General features: G+C 41.0%; 1 protein-coding gene across 4 annotated transcripts in view; it reads left to right on the top strand.

The window, feature by feature from the left end:
* ARHGEF1 (Rho guanine nucleotide exchange factor 1) overlaps window positions 1-18,237 on the top strand; it is a 241,256-nt gene extending 223,019 nt beyond the window's left edge. For all 4 annotated transcript variants that reach the window (XM_053691062.1, XM_053691059.1, XM_053691061.1 and 1 more), the window contains 5 exons: window positions 2,444-2,602; window positions 2,730-2,930; window positions 11,464-11,594; window positions 11,820-11,899; window positions 15,905-18,237. In XM_053691062.1, coding sequence (XP_053547037.1) covers window positions 2,444-2,602; window positions 2,730-2,930; window positions 11,464-11,594; window positions 11,820-11,894 — 566 coding nt within the window. In that variant the 3' untranslated portion in view covers window positions 11,895-11,899; window positions 15,905-18,237. The remainder of the gene's footprint in view (window positions 1-2,443; window positions 2,603-2,729; window positions 2,931-11,463; window positions 11,595-11,819; window positions 11,900-15,904) is intronic.
* Window positions 18,238-18,470: the final 233 nt, after the last annotated feature.

Below are 18,470 nucleotides of genomic sequence, written 5' to 3'. Positions count from 1 at the left end.
GGAAAAAAGAAAAAACACAAAATATACAGCGCTATAATCCAAGAAGATACCTATGCCACTCTCCAACTATCTCCCCCGAATAGATAATATAACCAAACTAATACTCTAATGAGAGGGCGCTAGAGCTAAAGTAACTTGACACACCTAATCTTAATAAATAATACATACAATGTAGACAGAAAATGTTCAATTTTACTCAGTATATAAAAAGGTTTCAGGGACGTCTCCCTAATAAAGATACATTGCTCAACACAAATAAAAAACAATTAAAATAACAATATTACAATTATCTTAAAGGAATACCACCCTGGTAAAAAATATTGCGCAAAAAATATCAAAAATTATTAAAAATTATATAAAAAATACGGGTTGTGGGTCAGATCACAACATATAAATCTTATGGTGAATCTTCAACTTATAATGTCCCTTTTTTCAGAGTTAGTCCAAATAGAACTTTCTGGTAATATAACAGGTGTCAGTCCGATAGACCTTTGCTGGTAATTTTATAAGTGTAACTTTCACTCTATAGCTGTGATATGTAACAATGTTCCACTTGATATATGCATATAACAGTATCTGTTTTAGTACACCAGAATGTATTGTTTTATGTACTTTGTATCCGTATATCACCTCTGAATGTGGACAGTTGTAACAGTGACTCACGTAATGTTGCAGCAGCTCCGATCAAATTGCTGCTGGTGTCGGTCTGATTACCTTTAGCACGCCGCTCTTTGCGTGTGTGAGGCTTGTCAACCTTAAGCTTTCGTCCGCTGTAAAAAGACTCACCGCTCCTTGCGTGTGGAAGTCCTGCTGAATCCCGGCTAACAGCCCCTGGGATGTGAGACACGCCGCTTCCTGCGTGTGAATGCTCCGCTGTGTCCCGGTTCAGATAAAGTAGATGATTTGAGCAAACACCCGCTCTTAGCGTATTACACGCGCGGGCCAATACTAGGTACCTAGTGAGATGGGTTCTTGGCAGGCGAGCAACTTCCTCCTTCTACGCGTTTCACCCGTATATCTGGGCTTTTTCAAGATCTTGTTTGCTCAAATCATCTACTTTATCTGAACCGGGACACAGCGGATCATTCACACGCAGGAAACGGCGTGTCTCACATCCCAGGGGCTGTTAGCCGGGATTCAGCAGGACTTCCACACGCAAGGAGCGGTGAGTCTTTTTACAGCGGACGAAAGCTTAAGGTTGACAAGCCTCACACACGCAAAGAGCGGCATGCTAAAGGTAATCAGACCGACACCAGCAGCAATTTGATCGGAGCTGCTGCAACATTACGTGAGTCACTGTTACAACTGTCCACATTCAGAGGTGATATACGGATACAAAGTACATAAAACAATACATTCTGGTGTACTAAAACAGATACTGTTATATGCATATATCAAGTGGAACATTGTTACATATCACAGCTATAGAGTGAAAGTTACACTTATAAAATTACCAGCAAAGGTCTATCGGACTGACACCTGTTATATTACCAGAAAGTTCTATTTGGACTAACTCTGAAAAAAGGGACATTATAAGTTGAAGATTCACCATAAGATTTATATGTTGTGATCTGACCCACAACCCGTATTTTTTATATAATTTTTAATAATTTTTGATATTTTTTGCGCAATATTTTTTACCAGGGTGGTATTCCTTTAAGATAATTGTAATATTGTTATTTTAATTGTTTTTTATTTGTGTTGAGCAATGTATCTTTATTAGGGAGACGTCCCTGAAACCTTTTTATATACTGAGTAAAATTGAACATTTTCTGTCTACATTGTATGTATTATTTATTAAGATTAGGTGTGTCAAGTTACTTTAGCTCTAGCGCCCTCTCATTAGAGTATTAGTTTACTTAATATTTTGGGTGTGGTCATTGGTGAAAAAGTACTAAAGGCGTAGATCATAAGACTCCTTAAGTTCCCTTCCTAATATCCCCTTTCAGAGATGGTAGTAAGATCAGGAGTTCTTAAAATACATTTCTTTCTTTTGAGATTTTGGGTACGTTCTGTGGAGTCATCATAGACAAGTAATGGAGACAATGCTGGACCCGTGTAAAACAACTTCATGTTTGTCTTAGATATTTTTACAAAGCTTCACTAGTGTAAGATGTTTGCTTCAAATGCACCTGGAAAGACGTTCCTTGGTGCATTTTGCCATCTTCAGTCTTTCATGCGTTGCTGTGTTCCTTCTTGTGTATGGAATAACAGAATAATACAAAATACAGCAAATTACCATTTGTAAACTTGACTATGCCTGAAAATTAAACTACATAGAGGTGTGGTGGTTAAGGGTATTGTTCACTAAAAGCATTGGGCTTTTTTTTTAAGCTTAACCTGTGAAATTATCAGTAATAATTTTAGCTGTATGTGAGCCACTGTCAATATAAATAAAGATATTTCAAGTAATTCAAATATGCAATTTTGCTCTCACCCATAGAAAAAGAAAAAGAGGACCCCGTGGATGAAGGGCACAAAAAAGTTGGGGATTCCTCGAGTATAATGGAGCATCTACTGGCCAACAATATTCCATTGTACAAGATGAATCAGGGGGAATTAACTTCTGAAGGAAAAGTTGCCAGTGAAGCCCTAGAAGAAGGTGATGAGACAGAATAAGGGAATGCGATGTATTGAAGTCATGATTGTTTGAACTTCCTTGAAAATCTTTAAGTAGAATGTTCATGTTGAAGAATGCATCAAATAATATATTGTTTTCCTTCTCTTAGTATTGGTGCTCAAACGGTTACTAGTGCGTAATATCCGCTTAAGTATGGATGTGGACTCAATCTCAAACCTTGATAGCTGGACAGGAGCCCCTCAGTGGGAAACAGGAGATGAGGAACCTGCACAGGCGGAAGGTACAACAAATGGTAACCGCGAAGGAGAGGATCACATGAAAGAAACAGGAAGCGAGACTAGTGAGAAAGGTGAGAAAACTGCCCTTTAATAAGTATGGCTATAATGCCAATGAAAAGGAAGGCAACAAAAAGCAAAGCAAGGAATGTCTGAGTTATTTTCTTTTAAACCATGAAATACACAAGCTCTTTAACCATATTTTACTGGCATTTACTTTACTCAAATTAAGTGGTCTTCTTTCCGCATTTTAGGGTAATGTTTTTCTATAGATGAAAGTTGTAAATGGGGAAAAATACATTTCTAACACAGTAAGCTTTTAACCCCTTTTTCATTAACTGAGTCTTACCTTGGTCATTAATAATTGTCCAAAAACCTGAATGATTGTAAACATTAACCCTTTGCTACATGGCATGCTTTAAATACCTCCCCAAATCCTTGTTAGTATTGTGGAAGAATGAGGAAGGATGGGGAGGTCTTTCATTCCTGGTGGTGATCTAACGTGATATCATCATGCTGTGCAGAGTGTTTTTAAAGGGGTAGGGAGCGAACTCCTCGAACCCCTATCAACCCTGAAAGCCACACACGCATTATTACCCAAGTTTAAAAAAAGAGGAGTACCACGTCTTTCCGGTGATGGGTATCATACCCTTGCCATTAGTAGGTTATTGTCTTAAAAATTGTAATAACCTGTCTGATTTGTTTTCAGTCAGAAAAGGACCCTTTTATTTTGACATGATGTCAATAGCGAGTTTCTCTGAGCCAAGAATGCATTTTTGTCTCACAGAAAAAAAGCCCTATTTCTCCTGTTAAGTGTAGTCAGTCCACGGGTCATCCATTACTTATGGGATTATATCTCCTCCCTAACAGGAAGTGCAAGAGGATCACCCAAGCAGAGCTGCTATATAGCTCCTCCCCTCTACGTCATACCCAGTCATTCTCTTGCACCAAACTAATAGATAGGACGTGTGAGAGGACTGTGGTTATTAAAATTAGTTTTTATATCTTCAATCAAAAGTTTGTTATTTTAAACAGCACCGGAGTGTGTTGTTTTTTCTCAGGCAGCATTAGAAGAAGAATCTACCTGAGTTTATGTATGATCTTAGCGGTCGTAACTAAGATCCATTTGCTGTTCTCGGCCATTCTGAGGAGTGAGGTAACTTCAGATCAGGGGACAGCGGGCAGGGTTCACCTGCAAGGAGGTATGTTGCAGTATATTATTTTCTAAGGAATGGAATTGACTGAGAAAATACTGCTAATACCCATATAATGTAAGTGCAGCCTTAAATGCAGTAGTAGCGACTGGTATCAGGCTGATATGTATGTATGTTACACTGAGGTATTTCTGGGGAATGGAACTTCACTAAGAAAATACTGTGTACATTTAACCACTGCAGTGTAAGCGACTAGCAGCAGGCTTATTAATATCATTTCATAATTTTATTTTAAAACGTTTTACTGGCATGTTAATCGTTTTTCTCTGAGGTACTTGGTGATAAAAAATGTTGGGCATTATTTTTCCACATGGCTGTCGTTTATTTATGAATAAATTCAGTTTGCTGAGCTCCCCACTGTTATAATATGAGTGGGAGGGGCCTATTTTGGCGCTTTCTTGCGCAGTAAGAATTCACTCACAGTCTTCCTATTCCTTCCTCCATGATCCAGGACGTCTCTACAGAGCCCAGGGGTCTCCAAAACTAGTTTTGAGGGAGGTAATCACTCACAGCAGACCTGTGAGACTGTGCTTTTGACTGTGATAAAACGTTTTTTATATTCTGTTATCCGTTTTTTGGGTATTAAGGGGTTAATCATCCATTTGCTGGTGGGTGCAATCCTTTGCTAACTTATTGCTATAACAAATTTGGTTCATTGTAATTCAACTGTGACAGTTTATTTATTTATTTATTAGTGTTTCTTAAAGGCACAGTAACGTTTTTTATATTGCTTGTAAATTTATTTCAAAAGTTTTTTCCAAGCTTGCTAGTTTCATTGCTAGTCTGTTAAACATGTCTGACACAGAGGAAACTCTTTGTGCAATATGTTTAAAGGCCAATGTGGAGCCCAATAGAAATTTGTGTACTAATTGCATTGATGCTACTTTAAGTAAAAGTGTACATGTAAAGAAAATTTCACCAGACAACGAGGGGGAAGTTATGCCGACTAACTCTCCTCACGTGTCAGTACCTGCGTCTCCCGCTCGGGAGGTGCGTGATATTGTGGCGCCAAGTACATCAGGGCGGCCCATCCAAATCACTTTGCAAGACATGGCTAATGTTATGACTGAAGTATTATCTAAATTGCCAGAAATTAGGGGTAAACGCGACCACTCTGGGGTGAGAACAGAGTGCGTTGATAATATTAGATCCATGTCTGATACTGCGTCACAATATGCAGAACATGAGGACGGAGAGCTTCATTCTGTGGGTGACGGATCTGATCCAAGTAAACTGGACTCAGACATTTCAAATTTTAAATTTAAGCTTGAGAACCTCCGTGTATTGCTAGGGGAGGTATTAGCGGCTCTGAATGATTGTAACACGGTTGCAATTCCAGAGAAAATGTGTAGGCTGGATAGATACTATGCGGTACCGGTGTGTACTGATGTTTTTCCTATACCTAAGAGGCTTACAGAAATTATTAACAAGGAGTGGGATAGACCCGGTGTGCCTTTTTCACCCCCTCCTATATTTAGAAAAATGTTTCCAATAGACGCCACCACACGGGACTTATGGCAGACGGTCCCTAAGGTGGAGGGAGCAGTTTCTACTCTGGCTAAGCGCACCACTATCCCGGTGGAGGATAGCTGTGCTTTTTCAGATCCAATGGATAAAAAGTTAGAGGGTTACCTTAAGAAAATGTTTGTTCAGCAAGGTTTTATATTACAACCCCTTGCATGCATTGCGCCTGTCACGGCTGCGGCGGCATTCTGGTTTGAGTCTCTGGAAGAGACCATTAACTCAGTTACATTGGATGAAATTACAGACAAGCTTAGAGTACTTAAGCTAGCCAATTCATTTATTTCCGATGCCGTAGTACACTTAATTAAACTTACGGCTAAGAATTCAGGATTCGCCATTCAAGCGCGCAGAGCGCTGTGGCTTAAATCTTGGTCAGCCGATGTAACCTCTAAATCTAAATTGCTTAACATACCTTTCAAAGGGCAGACATTATTCGGGCCCGATTTGAAAGAAATTATCGCTGACATTACTGGAGGTAAGGGTCATGCCCTGCCTCAAGACAGAGCCAAACCTAGGGCTAGACAGTCTAATTTTCGTGCCTTTCGTAACTTCAAGGCAGGAGCAGCATCAACTTCCTCAGCTCCAAAGCAGGAAGGAGCTGTTGCTCGCTACAGACAGGGCTGGAAACCTAACCAGTCCTGGAACAAGGGCAAGCAGGCCAGAAAACCTGCTGCTGCCCCTAAGACAGCATGAAGTGAGGGCCCCCGATCCGGAAACGGATCTAGTGGGGGGCAGACTTTCTCTCTTTGCCCAGGCTTGGGCAAGAGATGTCCAGGATCCCTGGGCTTTAGAGATCATATCTCAGGGATATCTTCTGGACTTCAAAGCTTCTCCTCCAAAAGGGAGATTTCATCTTTCAAGGCTGTCAGCAAACCAGCTAAAGAGAGAAGCGTTTCTACGCTGTGTACAAGACCTTTTACTAATGGGAGTGATCCATCCAGTTCCGCGGTCGGAACACGGACAAGGGTTTTACTCAAATCTGTTTGTGGTTCCCAAAAAAGAGGGAACCTTCAGACCAATTTTGGACTTAAAGATCCTAAACAAATTCCTAAGAGTTCCATCGTTCAAAATGGAGACTATTCGGACAATCTTACCTATGATCCAAAGGGGTCAATACATGACCACAGTGGATTTAAAGGATGCCTACCTCCACATACCGATTCACAAGGATCATTATCGGTACCTAAGGTTTGCCTTCCTAGACAGGCATTACCAGTTTGTAGCTCTTCCCTTCGGGTTAGCCACGGCTCCAAGAATCTTTACAAAGGTTCTGGGCTCTCTTCTGGCGGTATTAAGACAGCGAGGAATTTCGGTAGCTCCGTACCTAGACGACATTCTGATACAAGCGTCAAGTTTCCAGACTGCCAAGTCTCATACAGAGTTGGTTCTGGCATTTCTAAGGTCGCATGGGTGGAAGGTGAACGTAGAAAAGAGTTCTCTAAGGCCACTCACAAGAGTTCCTTTCTTGGGGACTCTTATAGATTCTGTAGAAATGAAAATTTACCTGACAGAAGACAGGTTAACAAAACTTCTAAATGCTTGCCGTGTCCTTCATTCCATTCAACACCCGTCAGTGGCTCAATGCATGGAGGTAATCGGCTTAATGGTAGTGGCAATGGACATAGTACCTTTTGCACGCCTGCATCTCAGACCACTACAATTGTGCATGCTAAGTCAGTGGAATGGGGATTACTCAGATTTGTCCCCTGTGCTGAATCTGGATCAAGAGACCAGAGATTCTCTTCTATGGTGGCTTTCTCGGCCACATCTGTCCAGGGGGATGCCCTTCAGCAGGCCAGACTGGACAATTGTAACAACAGACGCCAGCCTACTAGGTTGGGGCGCTGTCTGGAATTCCCTGAAGGCTCAGGGATCATGGACTCAGGAGGAGAGTCTCCTTCCAATAAACATTCTGGAATTGAGAGCAGTTCTCAATGCTCTTCTGGCTTGGCCTCAGCTAGCAACTCTGAGGTTCATCAGGTTCCAGTCGGACAACATCACGACTGTGGCTTACATCAACCATCAGGGAGGGACAAGGAGTTCCCTAGCGATGATGGAAGTCTCAAAGATAATTCGCTGGGCAGAGTCTCGCTCTTGCCACCTGTCAGCGATCCACATCCCAGGCGTGGAGAACTGGGAGGCGGATTTCCTAAGTCGCCAGACTTTTCATCCGGGGGAGTGGGAACTTCACCCGGAGGTATTTGCACAACTGCTTCGGCGTTGGGGCAAAAAAGATCTGGATCTCATGGCGTCTCGCCAGAACGCCAAGCTTCCTTGTTACGGATCAAGATCCAGGGACCCGGAAGCGGTTCTGATAGATGCTCTGACAGCACCTTGGGTCTTCAACATGGCTTATGTGTTTCCACCCTTCCCGATACTTCCTTGTCTGATTGCCAGGATCAAGCAGGAGAGAGCATCAGTGATTCTAATAGCGCCTGCGTGGCCACGCAGGACCTGGTATGCAGATCTAGTGGACATGTCGTCCTGTCCACCATGGTCTCTGCCTCTGAGACAGGACCTTCTGGTTCAGGGTCCTTTCAAACATCCAAATCTAATTTCTCTGAGGCTGACTGCATGGAGATTGAACGCTTGATTCTATCAAAGCGTGGATTCTCGGAGTCAGTGATTGATACCTTAATACAGGCTAGGAAACCTGTTACCAGGAAAATTTACCATAAAATATGGCGTAAATACTTACATTGGTGCGAATCCAAGAGTTACTCATGGAGTAAGGTTAGGATTCCTAGGATATTGTCTTTTCTACAAGAAGGCTTAGAAAAGGGTTTATCTGCTAGTTCGTTAAAGGGACAGATCTCAGCTCTGTCCATTCTTTTGCACAAGCGTCTGTCAGAAGTTCCAGACGTTCAGGCTTTTTGTCAGGCTTTGGCCAGGATTAAGCCTGTGTTTAAAACTGTTGCTCAGCCATGGAGCTTAAACTTAGTTCTTAATGTTTTACAGGGTGTTCCGTTTGAACCCCTTCATTCCATTGATATCAAGCTGTTATCTTGGAAAGTTCTGTTCCTAATGGCTATTTCCTCGGCTCGAAGAGTCTCTGAGTTATCAGCCTTACATTGTGATTCCCCATATCTGATTTTTCATTCAGACAAGGTAGTTCTGCGTACTAAACCTGGGTTCTTACCTAAGGTAGTTACTAACAAGAATATCAATCAAGAGATTGTTGTTCCTTCATTGTGCCCTAATCCTTCCTCAAAGAAGGAACGACTTCTGCACAATCTGGACGTTGTCCGGGCCCTGAAATTCTATTTACAGGCAACTAAAGATTTTCGACAAACTTCTTCCCTGTTTGTCGTTTATTCGGGACAGAGGAGAGGTCAAAAGGCTTCGGCTACCTCTCTCTCCTTCTGGCTTCGTAGCATAATACGTTTAGCCTATGAGACTGCTGGACAGCAGCCTCCTGAAAGAATTACAGCTCATTCTACCAGAGCTGTGGCTTCCACTTGGGCCTTTAAAAATGAGGCCTCTGTTGAACAGATTTGCAAGGCTGCAACTTGGTCTTCACTTCACACCTTTTCAAAATTTTACAAATTTGACACTTTTGCTTCTTCGGAGGCTGTTTTTGGGAGAAAGGTTCTTCAGGCAGTGGTTCCTTCCGTGTAAAGGTCCTGCCTGTCCCTCCCGTCATCCGTGTACTTTTAGCTTTGGTATTGGTATCCCATAAGTAATGGATGACCCGTGGACTGACTACACTTAACAGGAGAAAACATAATTTATGCTTACCTGATAAATTCCTTTCTCCTGTAGTGTAGTCAGTCCACGGCCCGCCCTGTTTATACGGCAGGTCTAAATTTGAAATTAAACTCCAGTCACCACTGCACCCTATAGTTTCTCCTTTCTCGTTTGGTTTTGGTCGAATGACTGGGTATGACGTAGAGGGGAGGAGCTATATAGCAGCTCTGCTTGGGTGATCCTCTTGCACTTCCTGTTAGGGAGGAGATATAATCCCATAAGTAATGGATGACCCGTGGACTGACTACACTACAGGAGAAAGGAATTTATCAGGTAAGCATAAATTATGTTTTTTAACATGTAGCAAAAAATTCTCAGCGATCACAATCAGCTTTCTCTTTACTTTTCAACACGTTTTGTCTCCAGTTTACTCAGAGGCACTTGATAATGTCGCAAACTGTACCCTAAGACAATTTGGAATAACTCTACTATGTTTCACATGTGCAAGTTACTCTGAAATGGCGACAGACAACATTTTAGTGTTGCATTTGTATACATGGTCTAAATTCATTAATCCCTTAACGACCTGTGACGTACCCTTTATGTTGCTGGTCTTTCTATGAGGGTGACTGCAGGAGGAAGGGCGGGTCTAATAGCGCGCTCTTCCTGCTCGAGGCAAAATTTGCTCTATTATATGCAGACAATTCCTTAACGTTAGGGGGTTAAAGCTCTATTCATTGCTATTGGACCGATAGGCCATCTGCAGTGGACAGGACTCAAACTTACAAATGCATATGTATTTAATATGTGATATCCCGTACAGATCAAATTCACACTTTTATTGTTGTGATTATTACTTTTAGTACAGGCGTCTTTATAAACATGCAACGGGATTGTGCCTCCGTGACCCGTTCACAACAGTGTGGTTTCTAGTGCTTGTGACTACATTATTGAAATCTCGTTTGAAACCCTGGTCACCAAGGCACAAACCCATTTTCACTACATTTTTGTGGATACACAATTGCAATAGAGCAGTTTCACAGTTTAGAGTGTGAGAACTATTAAGATGATATAATCGTGTAGTGTTCTTTATTTCAGATGTATATCTCAACAAACTTGGAAACAGTTACTTTTTCAAGTAATTGGAAATACTGATCATACTTCTATACAAATGGCTTTCATGTTGTTTACCAGTCATTAGGATGGACAATATGTTAATCTCAAACATGTAAATTAGTATTTCTCTTGCACTCTGTACTAAAGAACTGTAATGTAGCATTAAGAGATGTGAAAGGGCCATTATATATGTTCGTTTTGGTTCGATTCATGGTTTTGATCTTCATAACAAGTATTTAACAACCAAAAACATATTTTTGTGAACTTTTCTATTGATAAATCGTTCCATTCTATATTGTGATCACCCAAAAACATATGCCTTCCTTATCGGCCAAAAGCAAGTTATCGGGAGAGGCTATCTGAAAGATTGTGATGGAGGCTAATATTTTGTGTATGTCTTCAGATATTATTTTGTCCAGTAGTTAGAGCTATAGCTTTGAGTGGAGCTGTATATTTGTGCCCATTAATTACAGTGTGTAATGAGCAGAGCTGTGCTTTTGTTACTAGTAAGTAGTGCTAAAGCTTGTGCCCAATAAACAGAGCTATAGTTCTGTGCCCAGATATCAATGGTATAGTTTGTCCACTTAGTGAAAACATATTCTTGTGCCAGGTAGGTGGAGATATTGTTTGTTTAGCAAATGATGCTATAGTTGTGTGCTCATTTTATAAATAAATAACATGCGTACAATACTTTTAGCCTTATTTCTGTGCCTCAGTTGATTTATAACTTATATACAGTAAGTGGATCTATGGTTATATGGGCAGTTGGGGAATTGTGTTTAATAAGTGACGCTTAGATGTGTATGAATTCTGTGGTGTATACGCTTGTGCCATGTAAGGGATTTTGTTTTCCATCAAGTAGGTGGCGCTATTGCTTGTGTCCTGTAAGTAGAACTATTCATTTTTGCCCACTAGAGGGAGTGCTTGGTGTCTACAGTTATCATTTTGTGACAAATAGGTAACAATATTACTTGCTGTAACCAGTACATGGTGATTTGGTTATCTATTGACTTAGATTGGTATTAAGTGTGTGATTATTAATACAGTATGTTTGTGTTTAATATAGAAGAGAAGAGTAATGTGGGGTCTCATGATGCTGGGGAGTCACTTTGTGCCCCCATTGTTCTTTCTCCGGAACAATCAGAAGAAGTCAGGAAACATATCCTAGTACTGGAGCAACGAGTACAGCAACTCAAGGTAAGTAAGAGAACCCATGTAGTGTGTTAAATGAGTACTAAGCACAGGTCTGTACATTTTAGAGGATTAAAAGTATTACTTCTGCCTCCCCCATTCTCCGCTCCCCAATACATTGTTTCCCTCTTCTCCCTCATTTGTTTTCTGCCCTTTATGTTTACCTATCGCTATTAGGTTTCTATGGTACATTTTTCCTTCATCCTCATCTTGTTGCCTTCCTTTCTGCAGCTGATTGAAGAGGAATACAACCACCTGCAAAGAACAGTTGCACAATTTACTGTATCTCAAAGCAATTTCACATGAGACAGGTATTCAGTATGGGAAGCTAGCGCTGTTTGTTGTGTGTCCCTGTGTGTACATGGGAAGTGAATGTTGCTACACACTGTATGGTTGCATGAGCATTGGGTTGCCTGAATGACAATAAGAGTTTTATAAAGTACACTTTAGTGAGAGTGCAAATCACACCAGCTATCCTGGGTGAGAGAGTACAAATAACACCTGTGATCCTGGGTGAGAGTACAAATGACACCTGTGATCCTGGGTGAGAGTGCAAATCACACCTGTGATCCTGGGTGAGAGAATACAAATAACACCTGTGATCCTGGGTGAGAGTACAAATAACACCTGTGATCCTGGGTGAGAGAATACAAATAACACTGGCGAACCTGGGTGAGAGAATACAAATAACACCTGTGATCCTGGGTGAGAGTACAAATGACACCTGTGATCCTGGGTGAGAGTACAAATAACACCTGTGATCTTGGGTGAGAGTACAAATAACACCTGTGATCCTGGGTGAGAGTACAAATGACACCTGTGATCCTGGGTGAGAGTACAAATAACACCTGTGATCCTGGGTGAGAGTACAAATAACACCTGTGATCTTGGGTGAGAGTACAAATCACACCGGCGATCCTGGGTGAGAGTACAAATCACACCTGTGATCCTGGGTGAGAGTACAAATAACACCTGTGATCCTGGGTGAGAGTACAAATAACACCTGTGATCCTGGGTGAGAGTACAAATAACACCTGTGATCCTGGGTGAGAGTACAAATAACACCTGTGATCCTGGGTGAGAGTACAAATCACACCGGCGATCCTGGGTGAGAGTACAAATCACACCGGCGATCTTGGGTGAGAGTACAAATCACACCGGCGATCCTGGGTGAGAGTATAAATCACAAATGCGATCCTGGGTGAGAGTACAAATCACACCGGCGATCCTGGGTGAGAGTACAAATCACACCTGTGATCCTGGGTGAGAGTACAAATAACACCTGTGATCCTGGGTGAGAGTACAAATCACACCTGTGATCCTGGGTGAGAGTACAAATCACACCTGTGATCCTGGGTGAGAGTACAAATCACACCTGTGATCCTGGGTGAGAGTACAAATCACACCTGTGATCCTGGGTGAGAGTACAAATCACACCTGTGATCCTGGGTGAGAGTACAAATAACACCTGTGATCCTGGGTGAGAGTACAAATAACACCTGTGATCCTGGGTGAGAGTACAAATGACACCTGTGATCCTGGGTGAGAGTACAAATAACACCTGTGATCCTGGGTGAGAGTACAAATGACACCTGTGATCCTGGGTGAGAGTACAAATGACACCTGTGATCCTGGGTGAGAGTACAAATAACACCTGTGATCCTGGGTGAGAGTACAAATGACACCTGTGATCCTGGGTGAGAGTACAAATAACACCTGTGATCCTGGGTGAGAGTACAAATCACACCTGTGATCCTGGGTGAGAGTACAAATGACACCTGTGATCCTGGGTGAGAGTACAAATGACACCTGTGATCCTGGGTGAGAGTACAAATGACACCTGTGATCCTGGGTGAGAGTACAAATAACACCTGTGATCCTGGGTGAGAGTACAAATAACACCTGTGATCCTGGGTGAGAGTACAAATAACACCTGTGATCCTGGGTGAGAGTACAAATAACACCTGTGATCCTGGGTGAGAGTACAAATAACACCTGTGATCCTGGGTGAGAGTACAAATGACACCGGCGAACCTGGGTGAGAGAGTACAAATAACACCTGTGATCCTGGGTGAGAGTACAAATAACACCTGTGATCCTGGGTGAGAGTACAAATAACACCTGTGATCCTGGGTGAGAGTACAAATCACACCGGCGATCTTGGGTGAGAGTACAAATCACACCGGCGATCCTGGGTGAGAGTATAAATCACACCGGCGATCCTGGGTGAGAGTACAAATCACACCTGTGATCCTGGGTGAGAGTACAAATAACACCTGTGATCCTGGGTGAGAGTACAAATAACACCTGTGATCCTGGGTGAGAGTACAAATAACACCTGTGATCCTGGGTGAGAGTACAAATAACACCTGTGATCCTGGGTGAGAGTACAAATAACACCTGTGATCCTGGGTGAGAGTACAAATAACACCTGTGATCCTGGGTGAGAGTACAAATAACACCTGTGATCCTGGGTGAGAGTACAAATAACACCTGTGATCCTGGGTGAGAGTACAAATCACACCGGCGATCTTGGGTGAGAGTACAAATCACACCGGCGATCCTGGGTGAGAGTACAAATAACACCGGCGATCCTGGGTGAGAGTACAAATAACACCTGTGATCCTGGGTGAGAGTACAAATAACACCTGTGATCCTGGGTGAGAGTACAAATAACACCTGTGATCCTGGGTGAGAGTACAAATCACACCGGCGATCTTGGGTGAGAGTACAAATCACACCGGCGATCCTGGGTGAGAGTATAAATCACAAATGCGATCCTGGGTGAGAGTACAAATCACACCGACGATCCTGGGTGAGAGTACAAATCACACTGGCGATCCTGGGTGAGAGTACAAATCACACCGGCGATCCTGGGTGAGAGTACAAATCACACCGGCGATCCTGGGAGAGAGTACAAATCACACCGGCAATCCTGGGTGAGAGTACAAATCACACTGGCGATAGTGAGATAAACATCTCCCAGTATATATAATGATTTGAGGGACCTTGCAGTACTGAAGAGACGTATTAGAGAATCTCGCCAGACTAGAGAGCTATAGATCATCAGCCCTGGGTGAAATCTTGGCTTTGTGGGTGTGAGCTAAAGTCAGTGTATGATTTAGTGTTCTTTGGTGGGAGAGGGATTCGTTGTGCCTCGTAAGTAAGATAAGCCTGAGTCACGACCACAGGCCATAGAATGTCTGTAAAAGAATCTGTCACATTGGTCACTAGTGAGAGAAAATGAGTTACAAATTGAAACTAAAAACTTGCCACTTGGATTATTGAAAAAGGTCCAGTAGTAATATAAGGTTCCTCACAAGTTCATCCTACCATGTGAAAATGTAGTACAATATAATATGCAAATTAAATGCCGGCTTTATTTCTGTGTATAGCTGTGTGCCTAAAACAACATTTATACACATCAGATTTCTGTATTTTCCTGCAGTTCTAGCGAGTAGGCTGGAAAGGGGCATTCTAGAGGATAGGTCTCACTAATTTATCTCAACAGCCGCAAGCTGCAAAACATTCTTACTAAACTGATTTTTGTTTTTAATTACTAATTCAAAACTAAAAGCAAATGCATTATAAACATTGCTATTCCGTTTGAAATCACTTTAAATAGAGTTTATTTCAGCACCAGATGCTGCCTCATGCAAAATGAAGCAACTCACAGATTTCTGAAATGTCCAGGTCCAATACCCTTTTTAAGGCAAAGTTAAAGGGACATAAAACACCATTTTTATTTTTTTATTTCCATGATTCCGATACAACTTACAATTTTAAACAACTTTCCAATTGACTTTTGTTATCAGAATTACTTCATTCTTTTAGAATTCTTTGTTGAAAAACATACCTTGGCCGGCACATTAGCAGCAATGCACTAATGGGAGTTAGCTGGCCACATTGGGTGAGTTAATGACAAAAGGCATATGTGTAGCCACCAATCAGCAGCTATCTCCCAATAGTGGATTGCTGCTCATGAGCCTACCTAGGTATGCTTTTCAACAAAGGTTACCAAGATAATTAGGTAAATTAGATAACAGAAGTAGATCGGAAAGTTGTTTAATAAAATTGCATTCTTTATGTGAATCATGAACATTTATTTGTGATTTTAGTGTCCCTTTAATGACAAAACGTCTGAGAGGTTTGCTAGCTTGTAGCTCGCAGAGCTAATATATCATAATACTTGTCTTTGTTTTTTTAAGGACACCTGAATCACTTTAGTGTAAATCCTCCTGTGTGACTGTAAGGAAGTCCATGTTGTGTACTTGGGGCAATAACATATGCTGTGCATTTATTTATCTCACTTGCAGGTGCTAGACGTCTCCATATAATGAAGCTGCCATACGCTTCCCTCGCCCATACAGGATACCAGGCTTTTTGTATGTTTGGACTACGTTCTTGTTGAGTGGGGAAGAAGGAAATCAATACAGCTCCAAATTGACTGATATTTTTTGGCTCTGAAGAGAAATTGCCTTCAAACCTTTGACCTAAATGTATGATGCCACAGAAGTGCCTTTTTGTTTTTATATTTTCAGGGACCATATGAGGGTTTGGGGATGCAGGATTTTCTATATATTCTGTAATCTGTTTTTAGTATATATATATATATATGTATCAGATATATAGATTATTATCATAGTTGTACAGTAAGATAATCATGTCTGCATGTTATGATAAAGATATGAGGGTCACTTGGATTCTTAAAGTGCTTCGTTTGGAGCCAACAGATAATTGCAGAAGCTTCTTCAGTGAAGAGAGTGTGATCCACTGAGGGCAACAAAAAGGTATACAGACAAGTTAAAGATACAGGCAAGGAAGGACACCACAAACCCTGCAGTGCCTTAGGTAAAGGTTAGGATACAGTTTATTGCCTCTTGCTTGTACCTTTTGGGTGGTGGTTAGTCTTAGATGTGCAGACTGGATCAGATTAGCTAAACCTTGCGTTTAGTTTCTGTGTTCTGGATATGGAGTTTAATGCGACTAGTTAGATAAAGAGGATGTACTTGGGTTGGGTACCTTTATAAATTGAAATTGGAATGCAGTTATTGAGAGGAAGGGGTGAGAGCTGTGTATTAGGATGGCATAAGATGTGATATCTGTGTATTTGGACAGTATGAAAGTGTGATGTTTGTTAATAAAGCATGGGTGAGATTAGTGAAGTGTGTGTGTTCTGTTTATTGAGAAGTGATGATTGTGTATTAGGATATGGTAAATATTGTGTGCCCAGGTGTTTGTTTACTAGGGTAAATAATATGGTTTCTTACGATTGTATTAGGTTTGGGAAAGGGTTGTTCTGAGGTTTTTATTTATAAAGAAGGTGGCTGTATTTTTGTAGGTGTCTGTGCCTTCCAACATTTCATATTCTCAACTGAGAAACATGTTTTAATTGGTGAATGACAGTGGTCCTAGGTGGTGCAGCAGTAGAGTTAAGGCTCCTGGGTGATGAGAACCAATCGCTTTAGTAGCCTTTCTGAAGGTGGGACATGCAAGAGGAAGTGTAGGACTGAAAGTCTGGGCTGCCAACTTCCTTAAATTAACCAGTTTATTAGAGAGACCTGGTGTGTGTCTTGACGTATGTGTGTTAGGATTAGGAGAGGTGAATTTACTTCTGTTTTTTATTTTAATATAGTGTGAGTTGTGGTGTTCTGATTGTTTTAGCATGAATGGAATCAGAATTGCAGTTATCTCATGTGTATCCTGAAAAATCTGACATTGCATCTGACTAGAGCTGAAAAACTCTACAGGTATGTGTCCTGAAGTATGAGAGATGTATATGCCATCCATGCCTTAGTATTGTGTTTAGTACTCAAAGGTTTTTTTTTACCCCCTTTTCTCCAAGTATATGAAGGTTATGGCCTAGATCGTGTTGTTAGTGCACTCTACTACCTGATAGGATCAACAAAAGTCTTCTTATAATCTCTGGACTTTTATTGCAACTACAAGGTAATATTGTTTGTAACTTCAATATATTCTATTACTGTATGTTCTAGTAAAGTGATGTAAAGGGCAATAGGTATGTGTTTTAGCTGTGGAATAATTTTGTAAAGCAAAACCTCAGTAAAGATGGAAAGAAAGAATATCCAGTATTGAGACCGACTTTAGACCCCATCTGATCCAGTCTTGCACTATGAAAATCCGTTTTGATGAGTTCATGTCAAGCACTTTAGTGCAACGGAATCATTTCTACTCTGCAAAGTAACTTTACTACTTGGGCAGATGTAATGTAGTATTGGGTGCAGACCTAGCATCCATATTCATGTAAGCATATTAGCTGTTACAGAGCAGCAGGCATAAGGGTGTAATATATGGATATACAGTATATGTGCATTTTTAGTTTTCCAGTTTTGGCTTTGTTTTGGTTATTTAAACATTTTATATATATATATATATATATATATATATATATATATATATATATATATATATATATATATATATATAAAACGCCTATATTTATAATATTATGATATAGATATATATCTTTGTTTTTATATTTTGATGGGGGAAGAGAAGAGCTGGGTGTAAGATCTTCTGCCTGGGGAATTTATATTATTTTAATTCACATTTTTCTCAGTGTATGCCAAAGACCAAGAGAAGGTCTAACCTCAAAAACCACCAAAAAATAAAGTGTCTTCTGCAACAAGTGTGTTTATTATTATTATTATGGATAATTTGTTGTACTACAGTGCTCAGGTCAAACTAAATATTGTGTGCTGTCGTCATGTCCTCTGCACAATAATAGCCAGATGTACGTTCTTGCCTGTCAGTTATACACATATGTTTAACGTGCTGCAGATATTTACTCAACTTTCCACCCTGTCATGGCTTGTGCCTTCTCTCTATTATTGGCTGTGGTGCAGTGCTCATTTTTTTTAG

This window comes from Bombina bombina, chromosome 8 (assembly GCF_027579735.1).
Source record: "Bombina bombina isolate aBomBom1 chromosome 8, aBomBom1.pri, whole genome shotgun sequence".
NCBI lineage: Eukaryota > Metazoa > Chordata > Amphibia > Anura > Bombinatoridae > Bombina > Bombina bombina.
Note: the sequence above shows the minus strand (reverse complement) of the source record. Positions and strands in the feature narration are given on the sequence as shown.